This window comes from Cucurbitaria berberidis (assembly GCF_010015615.1).
Source record: "Cucurbitaria berberidis CBS 394.84 unplaced genomic scaffold K460scaffold_6, whole genome shotgun sequence".
Taxonomy (NCBI): Eukaryota; Fungi; Ascomycota; class Dothideomycetes; order Pleosporales; family Cucurbitariaceae; genus Cucurbitaria; species Cucurbitaria berberidis.
The window spans coordinates 911,014-935,986 of record NW_024468940.1 but is presented as its reverse complement, the minus strand read 5'-3'; the positions used below and the strand labels follow the sequence as shown (position 1 = coordinate 935,986).

At 49.7% G+C, this 24,973-nt stretch overlaps 9 protein-coding genes across 9 annotated transcripts; 5 read left to right on the top strand and 4 right to left on the bottom strand.

Moving 5' to 3' along the window:
- Nucleotides 1-1,008: 1,008 nt before the first annotated feature.
- On the top strand, nucleotides 1,009-2,973 carry K460DRAFT_294468 (MFS general substrate transporter; the record flags this gene model as incomplete). Its single annotated transcript, XM_040929490.1, has 5 exons — nucleotides 1,009-1,128; nucleotides 1,271-1,924; nucleotides 1,988-2,536; nucleotides 2,592-2,874; nucleotides 2,930-2,973. 5 exons carry the CDS (start codon nucleotides 1,009-1,011, stop codon nucleotides 2,971-2,973), a joined length of 1,650 nt encoding a protein of 549 aa, XP_040783511.1.
- Nucleotides 2,974-3,441: 468 nt separating this feature from the next.
- Nucleotides 3,442-4,237, bottom strand: K460DRAFT_347409 (acyl-CoA N-acyltransferase; the record flags this gene model as incomplete). The annotated part of the gene is made up of 3 exons (XM_040931347.1): nucleotides 3,806-4,237; nucleotides 3,644-3,744; nucleotides 3,442-3,594 (listed from the first exon to the last, which is right to left on the bottom strand). The coding sequence occupies exons 1-3, from the start codon at nucleotides 4,200-4,202 to the stop codon at nucleotides 3,442-3,444; spliced, it is 651 nt and encodes a 216-aa protein (XP_040783510.1). The 5' UTR covers nucleotides 4,203-4,237.
- A 1,508-nt stretch (nucleotides 4,238-5,745) lies between these two features.
- On the top strand, nucleotides 5,746-7,070 carry K460DRAFT_250866 (uncharacterized protein; the record flags this gene model as incomplete). Its single annotated transcript, XM_040927382.1, has 6 exons — nucleotides 5,746-5,886; nucleotides 5,934-6,157; nucleotides 6,229-6,368; nucleotides 6,437-6,531; nucleotides 6,589-6,702; nucleotides 6,765-7,070. Coding segments are annotated over 6 exons (1,020 nt in total), but the record flags the coding sequence as incomplete, so codon positions are not given.
- Nucleotides 7,071-8,275: 1,205 nt separating this feature from the next.
- Nucleotides 8,276-9,135, top strand: K460DRAFT_370926 (uncharacterized protein). Its single transcript, XM_040934247.1, has one exon. The coding sequence runs from the start codon at nucleotides 8,452-8,454 to the stop codon at nucleotides 8,845-8,847; it is 396 nt and encodes a 131-aa protein (XP_040783508.1). The 5' UTR covers nucleotides 8,276-8,451; the 3' UTR covers nucleotides 8,848-9,135.
- A 1,091-nt stretch (nucleotides 9,136-10,226) lies between these two features.
- Nucleotides 10,227-12,200, top strand: K460DRAFT_347404 (uncharacterized protein). Its single transcript, XM_040931346.1, has 5 exons — nucleotides 10,227-10,652; nucleotides 10,713-10,924; nucleotides 10,980-11,158; nucleotides 11,215-11,809; nucleotides 11,873-12,200. Exons 1-5 carry the CDS (start codon nucleotides 10,557-10,559, stop codon nucleotides 12,153-12,155), a joined length of 1,365 nt encoding a protein of 454 aa, XP_040783507.1. The 5' UTR covers nucleotides 10,227-10,556; the 3' UTR covers nucleotides 12,156-12,200.
- A 418-nt stretch (nucleotides 12,201-12,618) lies between these two features.
- K460DRAFT_410336 (lytic polysaccharide monooxygenase) lies at nucleotides 12,619-13,620 on the bottom strand (the record flags this gene model as incomplete). Its single annotated transcript, XM_040937363.1, has 4 exons — nucleotides 12,619-12,657; nucleotides 12,731-12,780; nucleotides 12,860-13,428; nucleotides 13,520-13,620. 4 exons carry the CDS (start codon nucleotides 13,618-13,620, stop codon nucleotides 12,619-12,621), a joined length of 759 nt encoding a protein of 252 aa, XP_040783506.1.
- Nucleotides 13,621-15,395: 1,775 nt separating this feature from the next.
- On the bottom strand, nucleotides 15,396-17,144 carry K460DRAFT_347401 (histone acetyltransferase GCN5). Its single transcript, XM_040931345.1, has 2 exons — nucleotides 16,864-17,144; nucleotides 15,396-16,816 (listed from the first exon to the last, which is right to left on the bottom strand). Exons 1-2 carry the CDS (start codon nucleotides 17,050-17,052, stop codon nucleotides 15,764-15,766), a joined length of 1,242 nt encoding a protein of 413 aa, XP_040783505.1. The 5' UTR covers nucleotides 17,053-17,144; the 3' UTR covers nucleotides 15,396-15,763.
- A 1,135-nt stretch (nucleotides 17,145-18,279) lies between these two features.
- Nucleotides 18,280-22,659, top strand: K460DRAFT_347398 (MAP kinase). The gene is made up of 2 exons (XM_040931344.1): nucleotides 18,280-22,052; nucleotides 22,105-22,659. The coding sequence occupies exons 1-2, from the start codon at nucleotides 18,479-18,481 to the stop codon at nucleotides 22,638-22,640; spliced, it is 4,110 nt and encodes a 1,369-aa protein (XP_040783504.1). The 5' UTR covers nucleotides 18,280-18,478; the 3' UTR covers nucleotides 22,641-22,659.
- Nucleotides 22,660-23,565: 906 nt separating this feature from the next.
- On the bottom strand, nucleotides 23,566-24,919 carry K460DRAFT_410333 (mitochondrial 2-oxodicarboxylate carrier protein-like protein; the record flags this gene model as incomplete). Its single annotated transcript, XM_040937362.1, has 7 exons — nucleotides 23,566-24,217; nucleotides 24,267-24,323; nucleotides 24,376-24,459; nucleotides 24,512-24,541; nucleotides 24,599-24,609; nucleotides 24,678-24,700; nucleotides 24,868-24,919. The coding sequence occupies 7 exons, from the start codon at nucleotides 24,917-24,919 to the stop codon at nucleotides 23,566-23,568; spliced, it is 909 nt and encodes a 302-aa protein (XP_040783503.1).
- Nucleotides 24,920-24,973: the final 54 nt, after the last annotated feature.

The following is a 24,973-nucleotide window of genomic DNA, read 5'->3' as shown; positions in this document are numbered from 1 at the left end:
CAGCGTGGAACATAACCAGCGGCGGCAGCTTCCCTCGCAAGTCAAAACCAACGTCGGGCCCACTACTCGTCTTCTCTTTCCACAAGCTGGACCTCCTACCTACTCTACCTCTACTTATACGACCAAGTCCTGTCAGTATCAGTGCATTTTTGGCCATCCCTGTCTAGCCCCCATCGTCTTGTAAGAGCTCGGGCTGCTGCAAGGAACACACACGACCGTAGTCGGCTTTGACGGCGAGGATGCGCAATGGATTATGGCAGCTTTTTGATGAATACGGGCCTGAGTCACAGACCGGTCAGTCGGCAATCAGATGCTTCAATCTGTTTAGTCAGATCCAAGTATAGTCACTATAGTGTCTTCCATCGTACATGTTTTGTACGGCAGTACGACAATGGCGGGTGGGGCCTGTCGGTAGGGCTACGAGGCCGAGAGCCCTCACAACAAGCAACGGAGCAACTTTGGTACCGATGGAACCACCCGATTGCGCCGCCGCAACCGTCATCCTACACCGTATCTTGAGACAGGCACGCGCGAAAAGTGTCGCGCAAACCGACCAATGTTGTCCGATCGCATTCCTCGTTTCTCCTTTCTCGAGATGTGGATCACAAACCGAGGACATCAAGCGACCCCGCCCGCCGCCTCGCGCTTTCATCAACGCCGACCACCGAGCGGCCACCCCCCCAAGAGTGGTCTAGTGACTGCGGAAAGACCACGGAGATAAGGGCCAGGCCTCCTCTTTTTGACGCGCGACGAGGTCATTCAATCCTCAGCTCTTCGTGCAAATTTCGAGTCTTATACATACTCCTCTTATATCCCGTTTGGCGTCTCGACATCTTTCAGCTCTGAAGGCTTGAGTTCACCACCGTGACCACGACTACGCCTTGACTGCGACACACGATATTTCGCCACAACATAGCCTTGAAGAACAGGCGCGCGACTGAAAAGATTTAAGTCTTCACAAGAGTCGGACGACAAATCTGTCGCCGAAGCCACAATCGGTTTCCAAGGATGAACAGCGCACATGATAGGGATGTCCGTTCGAGCACCAGTTCAGAGACACATAATCCAGACTTGGAAAAGGGTGAGGCAAGAACAGAAAAGGAAGACGAGGCAACTATCGCAGAAAAGGTGTGTTTTGAAATCTCCGAATCTACTTTAGGTGATACGTCCTTGTCTTCTCAAAGTCACATTTTTAGGGGTCTTTGAGGAATTTGCAGCTTCCAACCCGCACTCCTAGCAACAACATGTCTATAGTAGTTACCTGGAGCAGAAGCTGACGCTTTCTCAGGAACCACAAGATGACATCGGTGCTGAACTCGAAAAGCACTTGTCGAGAAAGAGCACCAAAAAGGACCAACTGCCGCCAGAAAAGTACCCGTTATCAGATCTCGACAACAATCTAGTTGGATGGGACTCTCAAGATGACCCAGTGAATCCCCGCAACTTTCCCGATTCAAAGAAATGGACGCTCTTAGGCTTTGTCGCCGCAATTACCTTCCTGAGTCCATTGGCCTCATCCATCTTCGCGCCGGCCGTAGTCTTCGTCAACGAAGCCTTCCACAATGAGTCACAGCTTTTGGGCTCCTTCGCTGTCAGTGTCTATATCTTGGGCTTCGCGTTTGGACCCCTTGTGTTGAGCCCCCTCAGCGAGATATACGGTCGTGTTATCGTCTTGAATTGCTCCAACATTTTCTTCTGCGCCTTCACACTTGGCTGCGCGCTTGCTCCAAACCTAGGAGGCCTAATCGCTTTGCGGTTTCTAGCCGGTGTAGGTGGCTCAGCTTGTCTCACCATTGGAACTGCTGTCATTGCCGATATGTTTGTGCCTGCTCAGCGTGGGAAAGCCGTTGCTCTGTACAGCGTCGGCATCCTGTTCGGCCCTATTCTGGGACCAATCTGCGGAGGCTTTATTGCACAGAGGGCAGTAAGTAACATCGGTCTACAAAAACATGTGAGACATCTGCTGACTTTGTTCTTCAACACATAGGGCTGGCGCTGGGACTTCTGGGTCGTATTCATCGTGGGCTGTCTCCTCACTGGCGGATTGATCGTGTTCAACAAAGAGACGTATCAACCTGTCCTGCTCAAGCGAAAGACCGAACGACTCCGCAAAGAGCTCAACCGCCCCGAACTCCAAAACATCATGACGTACGACAAGGATGCATCTAGTACTAGTGGTGCCAGCATCCTCAAGCAGGGAATCATTCGTCCAGTCAAGATGCTCACAAAGTCGCCCATCGTTCTATTTTGCTCGCTATACATGTCATTCCTCTTCGGACTGTTATACTTGCTTTTCACAACAATCACGCCCGTGTTCATCAGGACATATGGTTGGTCGCCAGAAATCACCGGTCTTGCATACCTCGGTATTGGCATCGGTAACTTTATGGGTATCGCCTTCGTCGCAAAGACGTCTGATGCGACAATTATTCGCCTAGCGAAGAAAAACAAGGGTGTTTATGAGCCAGAGATGCGGTTACCGCTTTGCGTCTTCTTCGGCTTGTTGATCCCTGTGTCTTTCTTCTGGTACGGTTGGGTGAGTGATCTTCTACCAAACACTTTTGGGATTCGCACTGACTTCGTATCGACAGACCGCATACTACAAAGTACATTGGATCGTTCCCATCATCTCGCTCGTGCCTTTCGGCTTCGGTGTCATGGGCATTTTTGCTCCTCTACAGACCTACATGATTGACTGCTTCCCTCAATACGCCGCCTCCGCCATGGCAGGCATGACAGCAATGCGTTGCTTGTTCGGCGCCATGCTGCCGCTTGCAGGTCCCAGTATGTACGCGACTATGGGTCTTGGGTGGGGAAACAGCATGCTGGGCTTTGTAGCTATCGCTTTCATCCCAGTTCCAGCTTTGCTATTCAGTAAGTTTTCATGATCGAATTACGTCTAAGCCACATACTAACCTCACACCTCTAGGATACGGCAAGCATATTCGTGAGAGATATCCTATTAAGGTGTAGAGAGCAAGGACGAAACGTGGCAGGCGATGAACATGGCATTGATGGAGTAAGAATAACCTTTACGTTCATGATACCCAAAAGTTCTTTTCCTCGGTCCTCGGGGCTTTTAGACATGTCTTAATACGTGGTGACAGGGTGAATTTCCCCTATCAAATTTCTCTACTCTTTGTAATACAACCTACCTGTGTCATAGAAACATATTCACGAGGTTTTATAGGGCAGCCTATGGAGGTATACGTTGGCCTTGGTACCTATGGGCTAAGCAATCGACTAGACCTCATAATAATAACCGAATTAAAACGCATTCGAAACATCACCCCCGCTTCCATTCGATTCCGAGTCGTTGTATCACTCTGTGGATAGTATATACACAAAAATATAGTCGATCTACTCGTGCAAGAGACGGGATACAGTGAGGTTCTGGAAAGTCCTGCGCGTGATCCCCAATCCTATTATCCAGTACAGTTCTCATGCCTTGGTCTGCGCTGGGCGCCTCATCCACCAGTACGTCTGTTTGCGTCGTGAGGCAAACTTCTCGGGCACAGGGCACACGTAATATGGGCCGTCAAAACCCTCTGATGCGTACAGCTTTCGACCCCGGTCTGAACCTTCAACGACAGCCTTAATCAGTTAGCTGAGGACACTCGCTGTAATTGTACTTGGAACTTACGTCCACACCCATCTCATTAGCCGCGGCAAGGCCCCACTTCACCAACAATCTACCAGCACCTTTGTTTTGATAAGCCGGGTCAACCATGAGCATGTCGAGTGCTGTGCACAGGATTGTATTAGCCCAGCAAAGGTAAAGACAAGAGTTGGTGTTCCAGCATACCAGCCAAGCGACCGCCTGTCTCTTCGATAACGCGCTGCCTGGGGGCGAAAAACGCGTGGAAAATACACTGCGCAAACTCCTTGTCCTCTTCGTTCTCCCAATAATCACCCTCTAGCTGTGGCTGCGGGGGAATCTCGCCGCCCTTGTACAAGTTCCACTTCGCCGCTGCAACTATCTTGCCGGTGTCATTGTCGACGACTTTGAGGAAGTTGCCGTTGGGGTCGCCATGAAATAGTTGGAGCATGCGCTCGCTTCCTATCTTGCGCCCGGCTGGGGTAGTGTGCGCGGGAAACACAGCGTCCACATATTCGTGATCGTTGGCGAAGGCCAGAGAGACGATTTCGAAAAAGCGAGGGATATCTGCTTCGGTGCAACGCTGGACTTCGAAGGACGGCATCTTTGCGCTCAGAGGTTGAGTGAATTGACGAAGATTAATAATAACTGCGAGGTTCGCTTGGGAATGCGAAAAGAGAAACGCAGGAGCGTGTCTAGAATGAGGCGAAATATGATCAGGGGGATGGCGACCGGGATTAAATTCCTTCAATGCGGAGTATTCCTACGACCCCAGGGTATGGTTCCTTCACTGCATGGAATCCTACGGCCCACTTTAAGACGGCTTAATGGTTGGCAGCGCTTTCGTGTTGTCGCTTTGCTTTTTGTAGTGTGGGATCCGGGTAAGTAGGGTGCATGATTCGCAAGGGTGTCACTACCACACGAAAAGCTTTTATTTCAAAAAAGCGCCTTCAATATGAGGAACCATGTAATAATTGAACTTTGATAAGTATATCTTGACTAAATATTAGCCTTGAGGTCGAAGAAACCAGGTGCGTCATGGTACCTATGGGTGCAAGGACTTGTTCTTGTCGGTATTAGTTTAACAGCTCTTCGGGAGAGCCGTTTCGTTCCCGTTGGGTATTACCCAGTAGACAAGGGAGTTTCTCCGGATCACCGAGCCAAGGTAGTTGGGTACGCCGATCGTGGATGGCGGTTGACTAAAGGACTTCTCGCATATGCATAGATCAACGGTACAGTGCTTCACATACGTACAAGCTATGCAGGCCGTGCGTTCAAATAGGCTTGGTGCGACTCAGAAAAAGCCAGGAAGAGAATCCTACCTGCATAGAGACTGTCTAATGTCTATGGCACATGCTCATCGCTTGTGCCGCGTCTTGGGATCATAGTCCACGTGTGAAAAAGGGTCTATGTTAGCAGGATGTACTCGAGATAGCAGTTAGGTTTACATGTACATTGATAGAATCACTACAGAATACAAACAGTATCAGGGAGGCGACTATCTACTTATATATGCCTGCTAGAGCGAACTTTAGGCTGCCTTCAAGATACCTCGCGGAACTTCAAAAGCCCCCACACTTGCGGTCCCCCACCGGGACAACGGGTTACAGCACTATCCCCAACTCACAACATAGCAGCTGTTGATCATTAAACAGCTATACTCGATCCTTCGCAGATCAATCCAGGACTAAAAGAAGGCGGACGCGTCATCCGTCCAATCAGCAATCTCGGGCTTGCTTCATCTCCCACTCCTTGTTGTATGAGACAGTACGCCCAGTTTTGTTACAATGTAATTTCGAGCTGGGGTTGGTACTGCACAAGGTGTACGCGAGCAAAGCTGTTACCCCTGGTCTTTAAAGGAGAAAAACAAAGCTTTGGTATCAGGCCGTTTATGCTCTTTAATTGGGCTGACGACGACAGGGGTACAACTTGACGAGCAAATACCCTATACTTGACCTTATAGCCTCGGAGAGGAAGCTGAGTGCTGATCTCAAGGCAATATGAAATGTCACGCTCCCATTGTTTTCTCGAGTTCGGTCAACACACCTGCACTCTCTGTCTCATCCTTGTGTTTTTCGTTCAATTGAGGCGGTGTCTACAATCCTTGAACAATTTTAGCAAGCATTATCTGTTTACGACCATTCACTATGCCCGTAAACTTTTTCCACGAGGCGTGGTCATACGTTGGCGTTGCGGCGTTTGTTGTCATACTGCGTTTTTGCTTGAAGCTTTATCATGGTGGATGGCGCCATTTGGCTTTGGACGATGCACTCATGTTCTGCGCTTTAGTAAGTCCCTGCCGCGAGAGCGAGGATCATTAGTTGACGGGTTGCAGCTCTTCTATGCAGCAGAAACGTCCGCCGCGCATATGATTGTTTCGTGGAAGGGTCTCGGAAACAACAATATGACCCCTCAACAACGCGCATCTTTGGACCCGCACTCTGAGGAGTGGAGCACCAGGGTCAAAGGAGCCAAAATGAACATTGTAGGGTGGTCCACATACACAACTTTGTTTTGGCTGTTGAAAAGTTGTTGGACAATCTACTATTCAAGATTGACGTGTGTATTCCGAAAATCTTTGCCAGGAAGGAGACATAGGGGTATGTGCAGATTGCTAACATGTCGCTTAGGAACGGAGTCAATCACATGGACATGAGAATCAAGCTATCTTGGGGCTTGCTTGGAACGACATTCATCGCGTGTTTTGGCGTAATCATCTTTCAGTGTCGACCATTTCACAAAAACTGGCAGATCAATCCAAACCCAGGAAGTAAGCATGTCCCAGTGCCATCAATCAAGTCACTCACCTATGAACTTGCTCACATATCACCTATCTAGATGTTTGCCAGCCGGCGTACTCCTTCCTCCAAGTTTGTTTCATTATGGCTCTGAACACTGTTACAGATCTGTATCTCATGGCTATCCCTATTCCGGTAAGTCTTTTTCGGCCCCATAACAGGATATGAACCGGACTGAACTGTAGCCCGTAGATTATCTGGAAAGCACGGCTCGACAAGAAGAGAAAGCTACAGCTTCTCATTCTATTCAGTCTTAGTTGGATTGTCATCGTATTTGGTATCATACGCTGCATCACCCTAGTAACAGTAAGTTAAAGCACTGTCTTCTTAAGCACTCTGCAGACCATGCAAGACTAACTTTGTCCTAGACTGGCGAATACGAGATATCTCAATCCGGCCCATGGTCCGTCCGCGAATCTTTCCTCGCCGTCCTCGTCTCCAATGCCCCCGTGGTCGTCCCGCTCTTCAAACGCTGGTTCCAGGACATGACTGGTACAGCGACTTCGCACTTCAGATCCGGAAAGAGTGACTCCTACCAACTCGACTCACAGAATAAGGACAGCAAGTCTGGATCGCATGCGAACTCAACCTCGAAAGACGTCAAGAAGAAGAAAAAGTTTCATCATCCACTTAGCCTCCCGACAAATACAAAGTGGGGAAGTGATGAGGATATTACGATGGATCAACAAATGATGGGCACCGGAGGTAGGGGATGCGGTAGCAAGGACGGGAAGGATAACGAGAGCGAGATAACTATAGCGGATAAGGAAACAAATTCAGAGAGGGGTGGCTTGCCCGTCCAGCCAAGGAATATCACAAGGACCAATGAGCACTCTGGCGCGGATAAATCGAATGGGTTTCCTGGAGATATTATAGTAACGCGGGAGTGGGAGGTTGCGAATCAGGGCGTAAAGTTGAGCAGAGCATAGAATCACTCCCGGAGGGGGTATGCCACCTATCAAAGATGTGTAAAGAGAAGACGTATATAAGGGTAGTCCATTGGTTGGTTCACTGTTTCTATCGCCTGAAGGACGCTAGGTTGTAAGTCTTTTGCCCGAAGCTATCCTTCAGCCCAAGGTCAATAGTAATCACGTGCAAGATCTAGCCTTATTGCTAATTTATAGTAAGCTGTTTAGTTAGTATAGCTACTTAGCTAAATCTAACTTTATATAAAGCGCCTGCTTAAGTAATTATTTTACTATTTTATTTTTTACTAGCTATTATTTTTACTAACTAATTATATTTTTATTTTGCAAAGCTAATATAAGCAGCTTCTTTTCTTTATATATAAATTTAGTACTTAAAATTATAAGTAAAACCCTTTTATATAAAAATACTATAGCTAATTTTTATAAGGCTAGGTTTATAAGCTTTATATAGTATATAAAAGCAGTAAAGCTAATCTTGCTAACTAATATAAGCTTAAAAATAATACTTACTTATTTACTTGCGCTAAAGCCTTATATAAATTTACTACTATTAAAAATAAACTTGCTAGCTAAATTAAAGCTAAGGCTTATATTTCTAACTTATTATAGAAAAGTGCTTAAATAAAGGTAGATTTCTTAGGGGAAGTTGCTAGCTATTTTATAGCTAAATAGCATTAATATTAGGTAAGGAAATAAAAGACTAGGGCTTTACTAAGGCGCTGTACTTTCTAGCTTAGAAGAATTAGAATTAATTAACTTGTTCAGCTAAGGGCCCTGTAATACTTTGCCGCAGTAGGCCCTATCACGCTCATTTATGTCAATTATCTTCAGTGGTAGTCGATAGTTTTAGTGTAGATTTCCAACGGGAAACTCTAATTACTAGGAGCACCCCGCCTTCTGCTTGGCGGCCGCCTTGTTATGTACCTAATTGCGCCACAACGGTCTCATAACTTGAACACCTCTCCTCCATTCCTCTCGTACCTCCTTTGGCTTCCAAACAATCAATCAAACTACTACGGGCCGGTCGCTTCAAGCCTGGAGTAAAGGGATTCATCTTCAGCCCCCATCGTGCGCCTTGTCATCTCCACAATCAACAATCGACTTCGAGTGACTATCCACTGGAATAATGCTTGAGAATTTCGCACTCCGCCACATCCCGCCTCTTCTGCTCGCCAGCATTTGGACAATCGGCGGTTTCATGTCCTTCACTCATGGTCCCGAGCAGGCGATCCTCACATATGGCCTTTCCCCAAACATTGCATCATCCAAGGCTGCATGGCCCCTTATTAAGATTGAAGGTTCACGCGTCACTACCATCGGCATGGCCATCTGGGGCATTTACTTGGGCGGACATCTGGAGGCTATGGACACCTTACTCGCCTGCATTGGATGGATGGCAGTGATTGATGGCGTAGTCTGCGCAAAGGACGGTGCTCCGGGATCTGCTAGGATGCGTGCAACATACCAGAGTGTGGTTGCGCTCTGGGGCTTGCTTGGCATGACTTCTGGCAAATACTTCTAGGCCGTGCCACGGACCGGAGGACTTCAGTCCCCGAGGCGTCGATGTTCGTTCGCCTTCACCGATACGCTGGGTAGCGGGGTCATAACAACACTATTGCTAGGGCAGATATAGATTATCGTTGAAGCAACTTGCGATATCTGACTAGGTGTTACTATCTATGTTACAAGTGGAGATGATGTCATGATGACGCTACCAGTAAATACGCCGCAAATGCACCGCCCACGAAAGTATCCCGAATACGTTTCAGTTAGCGCCAAGCACACACCACCAACATTATCATCACACTACCTAGTACTGGCTCCTATATAGTATTCTGCAAAGGGACGCCCGGAACACTGAGCTTTTTATACAAATAGAGTCCGAAAACCTGATTCTATCGTCGGCGCACACTCCATCCTATATGGCTTTCAAACTCCAACCAGGGGTCGAGTATATCTCTCATGAGGTAAGCGAGTATGATCCCGATATGAAAGCTTGACCAACCGGTGCATCAGGATCCCGAACACGATCATATTCAATCTCTGCACGAATACCACAGCTGCGGGCCATGCGACTGTGCAGAAGTAAAGGACGCAGGGACAACACTGCCAGCACTGCTACCACTGTCCGCCATGTTCGAGCGCAGTAGCAATGGGCTGCCGACCATGTCCTTCCTCGCCCAACAGAAGCATCTATCTGTCATATATAGTCCGCAGACGCAAAGGCGGCGATACTGACAGTGAGATTAAAGACTTAGAAGAGTGGTACACGTTCATGGAACCGCCTCAATCACCTGATATATATCCTGATTCTCCACTTCCATCGAATAACGAGGATAACGTCGCTGCTAATCAGGCTGAACCGAAGAAAACGCCACAAGGGACACCACCAAAACAGTAGAATTTTCACGTCGCTCATGAATCAATGGTTTGCTATCTGTTTACTCCACAAAATTGCTCAGTGTTACAACTATTGTTTTAAAACAAATCCTTGCAAAGCTACTAGCAAATTGAACCAAACTAAGCAATACAACATGTCTAATCCGAGAGCCCACACTCAGGAGAGTAGAAAGGAGCTCCACACCATCCCAGTTTGCACGGTTTTCAGGGGACTCAGGCGGCGGTGGTGGCGGCGGATTCTCAGGTAGCGGTGGTGCTGGAGTGAGTGTAGGTGTGGCTGAGCTGGTGCTGTCTGTGCACTGACTACAGGAACTTCACCACCAGCAAACATTCTCTACCCTACACGTTGCTATCTTTAGCGACGTTGCGGTTGGGTCGACGAGCAGTTGCGATGTTGTTCCGAGCCAAACGCGCGCCAAATCTGTGCACGGATCACTCCAATCCATGACACGACCTATCTCGCTCGAATGTGCGTAAACTGACCTGAACAACCCGAACACGATCTGAAATGCCCTCGCTTGTAAATGGTTTCCAGCGCCTTGGGTTTACCCCCAGATACAACACTCTGAAAGACCTTAGTCGTTTCCTCTCGCCATCTCTTAGATCTCGTTTTCGAACTTGTCTGCGTGTCCAGATCGTGACTTCGAAGATTACTACCGCTACACCAGTGGGCACTGGCTATGGGATGAGGAATATCAGCTTCGCGAGCGGTATAAACGCTTTAATGTGTTTGAGCTTCAGAAGATCGCGGCTAAAAGTGTTGGCGCGCAGATTTGCGTGTCTATCAGCAAATTGGCTGAAGGCGGATTCAATAAAGTTTTTCGGCTTGTCATGGATGACGACAATATCGTGATTGCGCGTATACCGAACCCTAATGCTGGGCCTCCATTCAAAACGACCGCGTCTGAAGTCGCTACCATGGATTTTGTATGTTGACTCGTTCACCACGATTTTGAGTTGTCCAAGCTGATACAATCGAATCCTCAGGCTCGGACTGTCCTTGAGATACCCGTGCCAAGAGTCTTGTCCTGGAGCGGAGATGCTGAGAACCCCGTGGAATCAGAGTACATTCTGATGGAGGAGGCTACGGGGACTCAGCTCGGTGAGGTTTGGGATGTGATGGAGCTTCATAATAAGCTTAAGATCGTGGACGATATTGTCGCCATCGAGAGAAAGTTTCTGTCTCTATCATTCACTCGGTCTGTTTCTCCGAAATACTATACTTACGTTAGCATAGTTGACGGAGAACCACAGTTATGGAAATCTCTATTTCGCGAAGGACGCTTTCCCGGGGTGCGAGAAAGCTGAATTGGTTGGTGATGTACCACAATCATTAAGAAAACTGGTGGCGGACCGATTTGTGATAGGTCCAGTCGTTGATCGAGGTTTCTGGCATCGAGAACGGGCGTCTATGAGTATTGATCGTGGCCCGTGTGAGTTATATTCTAGAAAACCCGAAAAATCCAGTTGTATTAATGTCACTCAATAGGGAAAAGCCCTCAGGATTATCTTAGAGCGATTGGCCTACGAGAGATCGCCTGGATAGGTAGCCATGCCGCTCAAAAGCCATCAAGTAGTCTACTTCCGACCTCCGAAGCGCAGCGCACCCCAGAATCCCACGTCGCCCTTTATAGGAAGTTTCTGGATGTTGCTGAATACCTATTGCCTAAGGGTGAACAGAGCAGACCTACACTGTGGCATTGGGATATTCATGCCCCTAACATATTCGTTTACGAAGACCACGTTACTAGTCTTATCGACTGGCAGGATACATGGGTCGGTCCCTTGTTCCTTCAGGCACGACATTCGCGGCTTGTACATTACAACGGAGAGCTAATGACGAAACTACCTGAAAGCTACAACGCCCTTGAAGATGAAGACGAAAAATTGCGCGTTCGGATCCAAGTTGAGAAGTCGATTGTCTTGTGGACATACGAAACTGAGACCAAAAAAATGAATCCGATCCTCCACGACATTCCACATATAATTCAAGGCCGTACGAGGCGTGACACTGTAGACTTTTCTGCCAACACGTGGGATGAAGACATCATTCCTTTCAGGCAATGTCTCATTCGCATAGCACGGTATATTGGCCCAAATCCCAATGATTAGTGTTGATATAGACCGCTAATACACAAGAGCTACAGTCACTGGAACGAGTTCAGCACTGATATCCCCTGTCCGATAGAATTCACTGACGAGGAGATAAAAGCACATCTCCTGGATGGGGAAAGCTGGAATGAGAATGCGGACTTCTGGGACTCACTCCAGGGGTTTGTATATCGTGATGGATGGACGTCCAACGAAAATTACGAGCAGGCACTTGAAATGTTTGCACAGATTAGAGAGCAGGGATTGCAGAGCCTGAGCGGCGAGGAACGGTCGGCGTTTGAGGAGAGAACACGCTGGGCTGTAAGAAAGCCTGAATAGATTGGGAATGTGAAATCCCAGAGACATGTATAATCTAAAACCCAGACTTCTTGAAATATAACAAAGTTTGTCTTTCCTATCCCCTACATCGAAGATACCTCGTGCTGACTTACCGCTAAGTAATTATTACAAAACTAAAACGGTATGGTAAACTTCAAAGCATGTCGCCGTCGCTGCATCGTGTGCCGAGAGGATCCCCTTCCCTGTACGCCGTTGAATGGTGACAAGCGAGAACGCTTTCCGCTCCAAACCTTTTATTCATGATCGGTCGTATGCACGCTACGGTATCGAAACGCTTAGGATTTTAGCACGTGTATGCGATGACAATGGTATTAGGGTGTTAAGTTGGGCATTGTCATAGACTCTTTCCAGTTACAAAAGACACTGTTCCTTCAATTATGCTCATCACAAATACTAGCTTGTCCTCCATGGCCCACATCCGCATCAGAGTCGTCAAACTGTATTAACCAGTCCAAACTTTTGGGCCGGGCACCGTGTAGGTCTGTGCATGTGGTTAGAGAATGTAAGTCGCATCTAAGACGGAGGGAGTAAGAAAGGAAATAGGGCCAACTGACCTTAGTAACCTTGTCGGTTCTAACCTTCCCGGATATTTTAATCCCAGGGTCTATGTCTTGAATCAGTTTCCGTACGTTTCACCGATAGACTCTCTCATCTTAAGGCGATCCCAAAAGGAGAATACTCACCACTGAGAGAATAAGCCCCGGGAAATTTAACCAAGAATTCCTTTCCAGGCACACTAGAGCCCGAGCCCGTAACCTCTAGCTGCGCACAGTTTGGATAGAACTGCACCGGCGACAGCTCAATCATGATGATCTCATGCCTAATCATGTACCGTCCAGGCTTCAAGTTCTTCGGCACTACGATATTCCAATGGTCTGCCTTCTTGTTCTCCCAAAGATCGTTTTGGAACCAACCGTCCAAATCTCCAATCGCAAACCCTTCGCGAAGACCTTCTTCCGCAATCTTGAACCACTCCAATTGACTAATGTCGGTTATGGACGTGCAGTCGTCTCCGCAGGACGCCATGTACGCCACGATTGGCCCATAGTTGTGGACCCAACCGAAGCTGTCTTCTCCCCAGCCGGTTCTGATGGTGGCTCCGGCCTGTACTGGCGCATGGAACGCGCCTGGAACGGTGGCGCCCTTATAGTTGCAGGTCAGGTTGCTAGAGGTGGGATCTTCGTGTGGGAAGGCGTGCCAAGAGCGTTGAATCAGGTCTTTCTGGCCTTCGGCTGGGTCATACCATTTATAGCTTAGAGGCATAGTTAGCCAATGTTCCATATTTGTAGAAATGAAACCAGAGAAGGATATAATGCAGGGGTACAAGAAAGGTGGGGGTTTACCCTGGGTAGCGCTTGCCATCGATGGTGTATGAAGTGACACCACCGTGGGCTAGCACACTGCTGCTGAATGCGACAAGGCCTGTAACGACTGAAAGTCTCATCTTGAAAAGTAGTGATCGAGAAGGTTTTTGATACTATCCAAAGAAAGCAACGAAAACGCCCATTCCCAGCAATATATACACGAGTGCTAAGTTGCGTTATCGATACAATTAGATTAAGAGATTTTGCTTTAACCCGAGTTTTGGACAACTGTTTCCACGATATATTGATGACTAGGATGGCTCTGAATGATGGTTGGGTCCTATGGCTCTCAACTTCCTAATGAAGAAACCCTGGGCGCCAAGTATTCTATTTCCAGCCGGGGCAATTCATGCCGGCATCCCCTGTTCACGAGATAGGCAGGTCGCAATCAGTCCACTAATAGGAATTCTACAGACGACAAACAACATGGAAGGGAGTATACAGGATGTTTCCTCCAGCGCAGAAATGTAGAGACTTGACGAACTCAGTTTTCACTCATAAGTAAGATAAACCACTTCACAAAGTTAGCAAAACGAACAATAGCTCAGCACTTATCCTGCCATCGTTGTTTTCTTTGTTTTCGATAGACTGGCATCGAGACCCGCCATTACGATCTCCTGTATTGTTTCTGCCCTGTTGTCTGCATGAGTTACGAAGAACTTGGACGAAAAGGCTAATCCTAGCGTTAGCCCGTCGGGGGTATATATGTACAGCGATGATCATACCTCTGGAAGAGTAGTCCACCCGCTATTCCCGATCAGTGCCAAGGAAGGCATATCGCCATTCCATCGACTCGTCACGCTCCTCCTTCAGACTAAAAGCGCTAGAAGTTCTTTGAGCGTTAAATTTAGCATGTTGCATAGGTCACTCACTCCTAGGCAAGAAATCAGTCTGTCAGCTGATGCATTGAAATATTTGTAGACGCTATTAGACGTGTGATCATACTACGAAGACTCTCAGGATCTACGGGCTGGATCTAGCGTTATCGTGTTTAATGTAATCACGTAGAAGCAGAGCACCTCCAGCGACTATTCAAGATCACTGATGCCTTCTACCGTTCCGGAGCAGCCGCTTGCCGGCGCGCCGGTTCTACAATCCCGTAATCCAAATCGGCGGCCTATTAATAACTATTTAACAAGGGGACGAAAAGTAGCCCGGAAGTCTTCTTTTTACTATTCCGCGCTGAGAAACGCCGGAGTTCCGGGCGCCCTTCAAGGGCATCTGAGCTTATCCATCTTTTGATCTCGGAGGCCTCTTCATCACGAGTGAGGGACTGCTTCTAATCGATCTTCCTCCAGTCTTTTTCTATAGGCAAAGCAACTGGGGTTATTACTGTTGCCCGGTTTTGGAACAAATTGGGCCAGGTCAAATGCCTAATCAGTCATGCCAATCTCGGCGTTGGCAATAGCCAGCAGTGCCCGTACATTCCGGTCCATCGAATGTGCCTGCTGAGCTATTGTTGCCAATCTTTGAGTCCCTTGAAAGTAGGGATTTTGGTGTTCCTAGAAGCGCTAGTAAGGTAAAGTGGGGCTACGAGAGTAAGAGGCAAAAAGAAGTGACGCCGCATTACAAGAATCCAGGAGCAAGGGCGGGCAACGGTCCTGCATAGGTAACAACATAGGACCAAAAAGAAAAAAACATACAACAGCGGGGATTCGCTAGTGGTCACCCACCTAACTACTAATCCGCCGGTATCCTGCTTAAGTACCGCTGAGCGAACGGGAAGCGCTGAATTCAAGATCCTATGGTCGTATGTGAAAGAACGGGGGAAAATCGAGAACTATAAAGTCCCTCAAACTGCTTTATATCTGCCTTGACAAGGAATAACTCTAGTATCGAGAGAGTGTGCGCCTGCAACTACTGCCTTGATACCGCAACACTCACCTAGGGTCTTATTCTACGCAAGGAGGATAGCTGGGGTTGAGTGCCTAATAGCTTCAAGTGATCTTCCAGTTACTATCATCTCATATAAGAGTGATTCATAGCTACCTAACGCCGTCCTTTCGAGAAGGGGGATGTGGGTGTTGCAGTGCGCCCGTATTCAGCAACAACTAAGTAGCACTGACAACGCCTTCAATACAATTATCGCCTGGCTATGCATAGCTCCAAGTTTGATAGTTGGTACGACTGAATAGCTGCAAAAAGCAGTCAGCGCCATATTTACTTTTTGAAAAGCAAAACTCCCTTTGATTGCCCGATGTTAACTCAATCCATACCCTACCCTCATTCTTCCAGTAAGTCAAACCACTCCGGAATCTCCTGAACAAGACTCCACATGTACTTTTCTAGCTTGGACGCACACTTGACGTATACCGTTGTTGCGTCATTATACTTGCGGCAATTACTGAAAATCAACTTGAGATCATCGACAAGGAGTTTCGCGGTAGTATAGAAGCCCTGCTCCAACCTCTCCTCCATGGCCGACAGATCCATTGGTGATGTGATAGCAGTGTAATAGTCGGGGACTTCGTCTCTGTCGACTGGCTTGAGGAACGGCCATGCTTGTTTGTGGCCCTGGATTTGATAGAGAAAGAGCCGACATGTGTTGAAATGACGTCCGCGGCGTGGTTCCCGCGCTAATTCATCCATTTCTGGAGTCCAGCCGGTTGCCTCAATTGCAGGGATAGAGCGAGGGTCGATTGGAGTGACGACGCCGTTGGCCCAATGTTGAGGCGGCTGATGGATGGTGTGGCTTTTACTCAAGCTGCGAATTTTAGCTTGCACAGTTTCTTTTTGTTTGAGAAGCATGCGGCCAACTTCGAGGTAACTTATTCGGGGAAGCATATCACAATGCATGATTGTCCCTCCTTCGTAATCCTTGATATACCCCATCCAGTTGGACTTTGGGAGCGTGATCTCTTTGCTAAAACCTTGTTTTTGGAAATACCCAGTGGCAAAATTATCGGCATAGGTTAGAAAATGCCTCACTGGGGAAGTAGCTTTGACATAATCCTTCAAATGGGCCATGAGGTGTGCACCGTATCCTTTGACCTGTTGGTCAGATGAGACCGCGCAAAACACGATTTCAGCGAAATTGAAGTTTCGAAACTCTCGGAATGTTATCCCGCCAATGACCTCTAGGGGCATTTTGAGAATGGCGAGAGATAGATGCGTGCGATCGTAGACGAGGCGTGCGATGTAATCTTTAGGCATTTTCGGAAGTTGCTTTTGAAACAGGTTTTTGAGACCTGTGAGGATAATCGTACTCTCTCTGGTGCCATCGTTATTGACGACTCGAAATTCGATCAGGCCTTTTCGTTCTTCTATGACTGCCGGCTTGGAAACAGTAAGCGCGTATTCTGACATTTGAGGGACTAGCTTACCTTCTCTGGGAAAGGAACTCTCCATGTAGTAATTGGAGGTTGAATGTCCGGTTCTCCTAACCTATCATCAAAGCCTTTGAATCTTTTGGTATCAGGAGCGGTATTCGGTTCCCCAGAAGCCGTGCGTTTCGCGATGTGGAACTCTCGCCCGCCATCGGCTGGAACCGAGTGCGAGCCTGCTGTGGCCATCTGCGTGTATTCAGACTAGTGCAGGTTAGTCTTAGGCTCTCTAGAATTATTGTGTCCCTTAGCCTTGAATGATGGGAAATGTGGAGTTTAGTTCGTGGGTATTCGGGCACTTCAGGCACCGACGGTTGCCTTGTGCCGCGGCTCAGACCCGAGCTACACACGTGATATTAGTCACATGATTTCTCTCGAACACCAAAACATTACCACGACCACTGCTTTGGCAGTAGTAACACCTCTAGCAATGCAAAAGCCTACTCAAAACGGTAATTTCTAGACTGCCTTCCAGACACACTCTCACCACGTTCTACATGTACTGTCACTTGCAAAACTTGTTGCATCTACGAGTCATGGTGAAATTGGGAACATGCAGATGTTGAGGGCGGGGATGGAAAAGATCTATCACGCTAAGCTTTTAGAGCCCCATGGTCTTCTAGCTTCCCGGGCGACTGCCCATAGGCAATGTTGGCGTCTTTGCTGACCAGGTTATGACGGCTACTTCGGACTTCAGAGATATTTCCAGAGGAGATTTTAGAGGAGGTATTATAGGGGCTACCGACAGGGAGCACGATCATGATGTCAGACATGTATGCGGCGAACTTGAGCGTCAATGCTATAGCCCTTGGCAGATTGTCATGATTCAGTTCTTATTTTATTTTTGTCTCCTTTAATCTATGCGCCGAAGCGGTACTAGGCTTTGGCAGCGTGGTGGCAGATCAGACACATGGTTTTCGGTTGCGGTGTGCGACTTGCTGTTTTCAGGGGACGGTTGGTCCAGTGCCCTAAACAGAACAACAATAACATCTGGTTCAAAAGCAAGTACGTTGATTAGAAGCAGCAGCGTAATCACATCGGGCCCCGCATTGAAATGTTTTCAGGCTTGTACTTGGTTGTATGCAATAACGTCTGCGCGTCGACTAGTGTTGCTCAAGTGTCGCTTTGAGATTTGCTCCCGCTAGGGTGACATAACAGACGTGACAGGTTGCAGGCAATTGTCCAGGAACATGGTCTAGACTGGCAGGACGCAGGGAAAAGTCGGAGAAGCAGGCCTGCTTTCGGGATGCGCGCGAAACAGGTCGCGGAGCGGTGCTGCAGTCGGGGTGGGAGGCGAAGCGGTGGTTCCAAGGCAATCGGTGCTAAGGCCTGCTAGTCCCGCATCCTAGAGCCACCTGTGGCGAAGTCACAACGTCTAGAGGCACGTCTCAACGGTCGCCGAGGCGAGAAAGAAGGGGCCCGCCAGCGCGAAGCAAGCCGCTATTCGCGCCCTCTCCGAACTACTTTTCACCATTGTACTTTTGCTTTAGCGAGTGGGCAGCGTCGTCGTCGAGGTTTGCAGTCTTGCCTGCACCGCCACAGCGCCCCGAGACCTTGCTCGATACGCTGATCCTTTCCACGGCCGGACAAATAGGCGGCGCCATCGTCCATCATCATGGGCGAGCAGCCGCGAAGCATCGGTTTCGACGTCCCTCACAACAACGCCCTGCTCCCAGAGCACGGCATGGTCGACCCGGCTAAGCCAGTCGTGGTGAATGCGCCCGAGCCCCAGCGCATAGATAGCTCGGGTTCGGCTTCATCAGGCGGATCCGATCACGACGCCCTACTTGGCACCAGCGGTATCGAAGAAGAAGGCGAATACAGCTTTGCTCCTCCTGTCGTTGCGACGCCTGTCGACGACGTTGCTCTACTGAGCCAGCCAACGTACAGCTGGAGCAGCCAGGGCTCTTCACGCTCGCGAGGGCCTCAAATCATGACAGATCTCCCCCCGCCGGTTCAGACCAACGGGTCCACGCCCTCGTCCGCGAGGGCAGCGCGCCCCTCCGCCGTCAGGACGCCCTCCAACGCATATGCACCCGCTAGACGCCCACAGCAGTTCTCGCTCAACTCAAACGCCCACCGCACCCGCAACCCCTCGGTCCCGCGCGCTCGCCGCAACAACCCCAACGCCGAGTACCGCGCCCAGGAAAAGGCCTACGTCCAGCGCATCCGCCAGGAGAATGAACAGGACGACTTCTTCGACCCTGCCCTGCGCACCCCCAGTCTGGGCTATAGCACAGACTCGGGCACCGACGACGAGTCGCCATCCACGGCTGACTATGTCGACAACGACCCATATGACCAGGAGACGCTGTTGTACTATGGCAACGACGAAATGCAGCCCTCCATCGAGGAGCTGAAGATCCCCGAGAACCGCGAGCGACTCGAGTGGCACTCCATGCTGGCCAGCGTGCTGACGGGCGATGTGGTCAAGCAAGAGAAGAAGCGCCTGATTGGCAGCACCGAGCAGCAGGGCGACAGCACAATGAAGGCAGAGATATGGATGGGCATACGCGCCAAGGTCTGCGGCCGCTCGCTACAGGCACAGCGCCGCATAGTCGACGATGCACGCAGCAAGATCAGAGCACACCTCGAGAGCATCATCTCCTTCGAGGTCGGAGGAGAAGCCGAAGCAGGCCAGACGGCCGCCCAGCAGGTCGAGGACATTGTCAAGAAGATTGAAAAGGTCGAGAGCGCCTACCCCACACGACAGGCGCTTGAGGCGGCATATCCACGGGCAGCCTCGCTGCCGTTCAAGGACGCTTGCGACGCTGTCACCGCCTGGCACAACACCATTGCCCTCATCAACACCGAGATGTCCATCTTGAAGATGTGGGTCGGCAATGAGGAACTGGACTTTACAAAACCCCGCCCTCGTTCTTCGCAGGACCACCACCTCACGGACGAGTCTTCGTTTATCGACCGCATTCTCAAAGAAGATGGCCTAAAGTCTCTGCAGGGCGAAACGAACCTGCTTAAGCCGCTGGAGAAGGTCATCCAAAAGGCAAAGAATACATTGATCGCCAACGCAGCGGGCTTCGCTGACAGACATCTGCCGCCCTACATTGAAGAGCTGCTCACGCTTATCAACTTCCCATCACGTCTGCTACAGGAGATTATTCGAGTTCGCCTGTCCTACGCCAAGAAAATAAAAGATCCATCACAGCAGGGGGTCATGATGGCGGAGCAGATGATCGCCCAATTCCAAATCTTACTGGCAATGGCAGGGCAAGTCAAGGAGAGTTACTTGGTCATATCAAGGCCGGAGCCAGGCTGGGACTTGCCTCCCTGCATTGAGGAGAACTTCGATGTGGTCGTCTTGGATGCTTTGAAGTTCTACTTCAAGATGCTGAACTGGAAGCTGGCGGCAAACAAAAACACGTTCAAGGAGGCTGAAATCCTGGAGCAGGAGTGGGACTTTTGTAACAAGCTCGGTAGACAGCTACAAGGTGGTGATGTCGAGACGGCAGAGCAGTTCAGCGTGCTTACTTCCAAGTCACTCACTCGCCTCAGCGCTCACTTTGAAAGGGAGCTGCAACGTCGACCAGACGAACTCACGGGATCTGAAATGGAGAAGCGCTACAAACAAATACTGGATTCCGTCCGTGTCCGGCAGCGTAAGCTATTCCGTTTCTCCAGGATCTTGACGCAGCGTTTCGAAAACTGCACCGAATACAACATCAACCATATTGACCTAGACGAAGACCAGTTGAGCGACTTCTATGAGTCGCTGATGATCACCGGGCACTTCCTTGTTGAGACAAGTGGTGGCAACAATACCGGTGTGTACATCATCGCATCGCCAGCTCTGTTTGATCGGCCGAAGGATATCCAGTCTCTTCTTACAACCTGCTACCACGCGGAAGAAGGACCGGAAGATCCGTCTAATCCCTATGTCTTGATTCTTAAGCCAGAGCAGCCTCTTTACTGGGCCGGAAAGAACATGTCAGCCGGCATTCATGAACCTCATCTGGATCTGAAGGCTGGGCGCTTGCGTCTGGTTGCGGATGGCTCCCAACAGCGACTTGCAAATGCCAATATCTCATTCGTACAGTCCATTGGTATGGAACTCAACACGTTGATCGACCAAAGGGCCAATCTTCCCCGTGTCAACCAGGAGTTACAAAAAATCAAGAAGACCGCTTACAAGCTTTCCAACACCATCATGGATAGTGTTGAGATTGTTCGCAAGCAGACTGCAGGCCTCGACTGCCAGGATCTCATTCAGACTTGCTTCGCCTTCGCAACTGAGTTTGGCCAGCGTTCCGTGCTTTACATGGACTACAATCGTCGAGCCATGAACAACATCAAGCTGACCAGACTGGCACTGGACTGGGTCAGCTTCATCTGCGATGACTGCATTGCTTCAGATCGCAAAACGTTCCGATGGGCTGTGGTCGCCCTAGAGTTCGCCATGATGATGACTCGCGGCCAGAATATTCTGTCTATTAGCGATCAAGAGTACTCGCAGCTGCGATCCAAGGTAGCGGGATGCATGTCGGTCCTCATTTCGCACTTCGACATTATGGGCGCAAGGTCAACCATTGCTGCCCAGGCTGAGAGACAACGCTTGAATGCCGTTGCTGGAAAGAGTCTTCTAGACCCCAAGAACTCAAAGGACGACGACGAATCGATCGAGTTGACTCAAATGCAGTGGATGCAAAGACTTGAAGAGATCGACTCATTCCGCAAAGAAAAGGAAGCCGAGCGTCAAGCCCTGGGTAGGGTGTTGGAGGACTCTAACGAAGCTGACCGAGCGCTCACCTACCTCTCCTCGTCCGCGACTAACGTTACACTACGATGGCAACAAGGACAGTTCGTTGGCGGTGGTACATTCGGCTCCGTGTATGCTGCTATGAATTTAGACTCCAACCATCTCATGGCTGTCAAGGAGATTCGCCTGCAGGATCCTCAGCTCATTCCTACTATTGTCGCTCAGATCAGGGATGAGATGGGCGTCCTACAAGTCTTGGATCATCCGAATATCGTGTCCTACTACGGTATAGAGCCGCATCGCGACAAGGTCTATATTTTCATGGAGTATTGTTCCGGTGGATCTTTGGCGGGGCTGCTCGAGCACGGGCGAATTGAAGACGAGACGGTCATCATGGTCTATGCGCTGCAGATGTTGGAGGGTCTTGCGTATCTCCACGACGCTGGTGTTGTGCACCGTGACATCAAGCCCGAAAGTAAGTTCACACCTCCCTGTTTCTAAAGTACTTTACTGACATATTGATTAAGACATCCTTCTCGACCACAATGGTGTCATCAAATACGTCGATTTCGGCGCTGCGAAACTCATCGCCCGCCAAGGTAGAACCCTTGCCGCCGACAACACCGCCACGCGTCAAGGCCGCCAGCGCTCCATGACCGGTACCCCAATGTACATGTCCCCGGAAGTCATCCGCGGCGGCAGCACCGGCCGCCACGGCGCCGTCGACGTCTGGTCCCTCGGCTGCGTTATTCTCGAGATGGCGACCGGCCGACGGCCCTGGGCCTCCATGGACAACGAGTGGGCAATCATGTACCACATTGCCCAAGGTGACCCGCCACAGCTCCCTACCAAGGACCAGCTCAGCGACCAAGGCATTGATTTCTTGCAAAAGTGCTTTGAGCGCGATCCATCAAAGAGAGTGAGCGCGGTAGAGTTGCTACAGCATGAGTGGATCATGACGCTCCGCGCGCAACTCAGTCTGGAGCCACCGACGCCAAGTGACTCGAGCTCGAATGGAAATACGCCGCTGAGCAGTAGGCAGAATTCCGGCTATGGGCCATAAAACCTCTACCAATCCACAGTTGGTTGAGCATGATATTGGCTGACTTTCTTCGCGTATCTGTAGGAGCTCGTTGCACCTCGCTAACGAAGCTTTGTACAAGTACGCTCGGTCTGCTCAGTCCAGGTCTGAACTCGATGTCTCAGTCTGTCTCGCCGCTTAGTCCGAGCCTCTCTTCCACGCAGCAGCAGCACCCATCTTGTCCCGTTCGACAGTTCCCCTTTTCCGAACCTTAAGACTGTACCTTTTTTTCTTTCCTTTTATATAACGTCTACTTTCCTCTCTCCTTGGTTATCGCACACGTTGTTTTTCCCATTGGCGGACAGGCATTTCCGTTACGGCGTCGTATTGCATTAGCGATGGAGTTCGATTTTCCCCCTCCCCCTTTTTTTTATCTCTTTTTTTGCCCCCCAACCAACTTGTTTTTATGATCTTTTCTCATCGAAGCATATTTGATCTCTCTGGGGTATGGGGAGGGAGTACAGCATTTCTTGATCTTCTTTGCCCTTTGGTCATATAAAAAAGGGGAATGGGGGTTACATAGCAACGATTACCTCGGGATGAGGTTTGTTTTTCGCAACGTTTTTCTTGACTTTCTTTTGTGTGTGTAGTGTATAGTGTAATAATGGATCTGAGTAACGAGTGCTACGCATTGCTCATGTGGCTTCCTTCAAGTGCAGTCATGGTTCAATTTCCCTAGTACGCTGTATAGTTGCTAGAATGGCACGTACGAAAGTCGTTAAAGTGCAGAGCGTACAAGACGTGTAGTCATCAGGGTTAGAGGAACGCCATTTGTCACTGCTTTACCATCGGAGCAAAGCAGCTACAGGATATATAGTCTATTTCCCAAATTCGTGCCGTGCTTGGATATGCTTGAAGAGACGCAACAACTATGCTCGCTTGCCCTGCCGCTTCCATGCTGAACTGTCTATTGGTTTTCGCGCATCTTGCGGAAGAAGTCCATGACACCGGTGAACACAACGAGCAGGATACCACCTCCAGGGCCCAATCGTAGCACCTTGGGCAAGAAACCCTTGTATAGCGCGGGGAAACCCTCCTCCCTCATAATGGTGCCGAGCGCCGGCCATGCCCAGTTGTACTTAGGGACTGTGCCTACGACCTTGGTAGAGTTCTGGATACGTGACTTGGCGACATCCATGGGCGTGTTAAGGATGGTACCGACAGTGCCACCAACAGCACCGGACAATAGATCATTTGTGATTTGACCCTTTTTGTCGGTAGCGGCGGGCAAGAGAGCGCGGACCTGGAAAATGCAGCCAAAGTAGCCGGCATTCCACAGAATGTGCCTCCACATGGTCGACTCGAGACCTTGGTAAAGGGTGAGTGGGCCTTCGTTCTTGACAATCTTGGTAACGCAGTCTACCATGCCATTGTACTTGTGCGACTGGGCCTTGTCCTGCAGCCGGATCTTGACGAGCTCGAAGGGTACGACGACGAAAGCCTCGGTGGCGCCAGCGGTAGCGCCAGTGAGAATGGACAGCGACTGGTTCATCTTGGCCACACCGAAGAGGTTGCGGTAGAATGATCCCCAAGAGTCGTTGGCGGCGAACTTGGTGGCCCTATGTTGCGTCAGAGTGGGGGATACGAGAGATGATTCCGTAAACTCACCTCTTGGGAGCTTCCATAAGAATGGGTGCGGTAATACCGCGGTACAGTCTTGAAGCACTGCCCGATGTCAGCACTCTTCGTTAGGCTCAAAGCTGCAGGTCCACCATACCCCTCATGCTTGATGATCTTCCTGAAACAGTCGACCATGCCATTGTAGCCCTCCTCACCAGTGACTTTGCCTGTCTGAAGTTGTCTATGCAGGTTTAGAAGCGTTATCGAGTGGGCGATTGTGTGCAGTCGCTTACACTCGAGTCTTGACAACGTCCAGCGGGTACCTGAAGGGTCGAGTCAGCTCGAGATATCAGGGCTTTTGATACGTGGATAATACATACATGATCAGAATCTATGCGCGCACGACGATTAGCATCAACTGACCTCACGCGAGCTCCGTTATCGAGTGGGCGCACTCACTTCTGACACACCAGCCACGGCACCTGTTCATAGTCAGTGACTGCTCGCATGCCTCGAAGCTCAATTGGCCTGTGAAGTGTGCGTTGCGAAGGAGTACAATGGCCATCGCGCGCCGAGTGGTTTCTCAGTCAGGCAATGCACGGGAAGCAGTCGCATCGGAGCTAGGCGGTGTCCCGCAATTGACACTTACCGGCCGCGAACTGGTAGACAAAGGGCAGAGGCTTTGCATCGGCGGTCGACATGTTGCCGGTGTTGACTCGAGGAGGATAGGCGAAAGGTGGGAGGGAAGAAAGGGC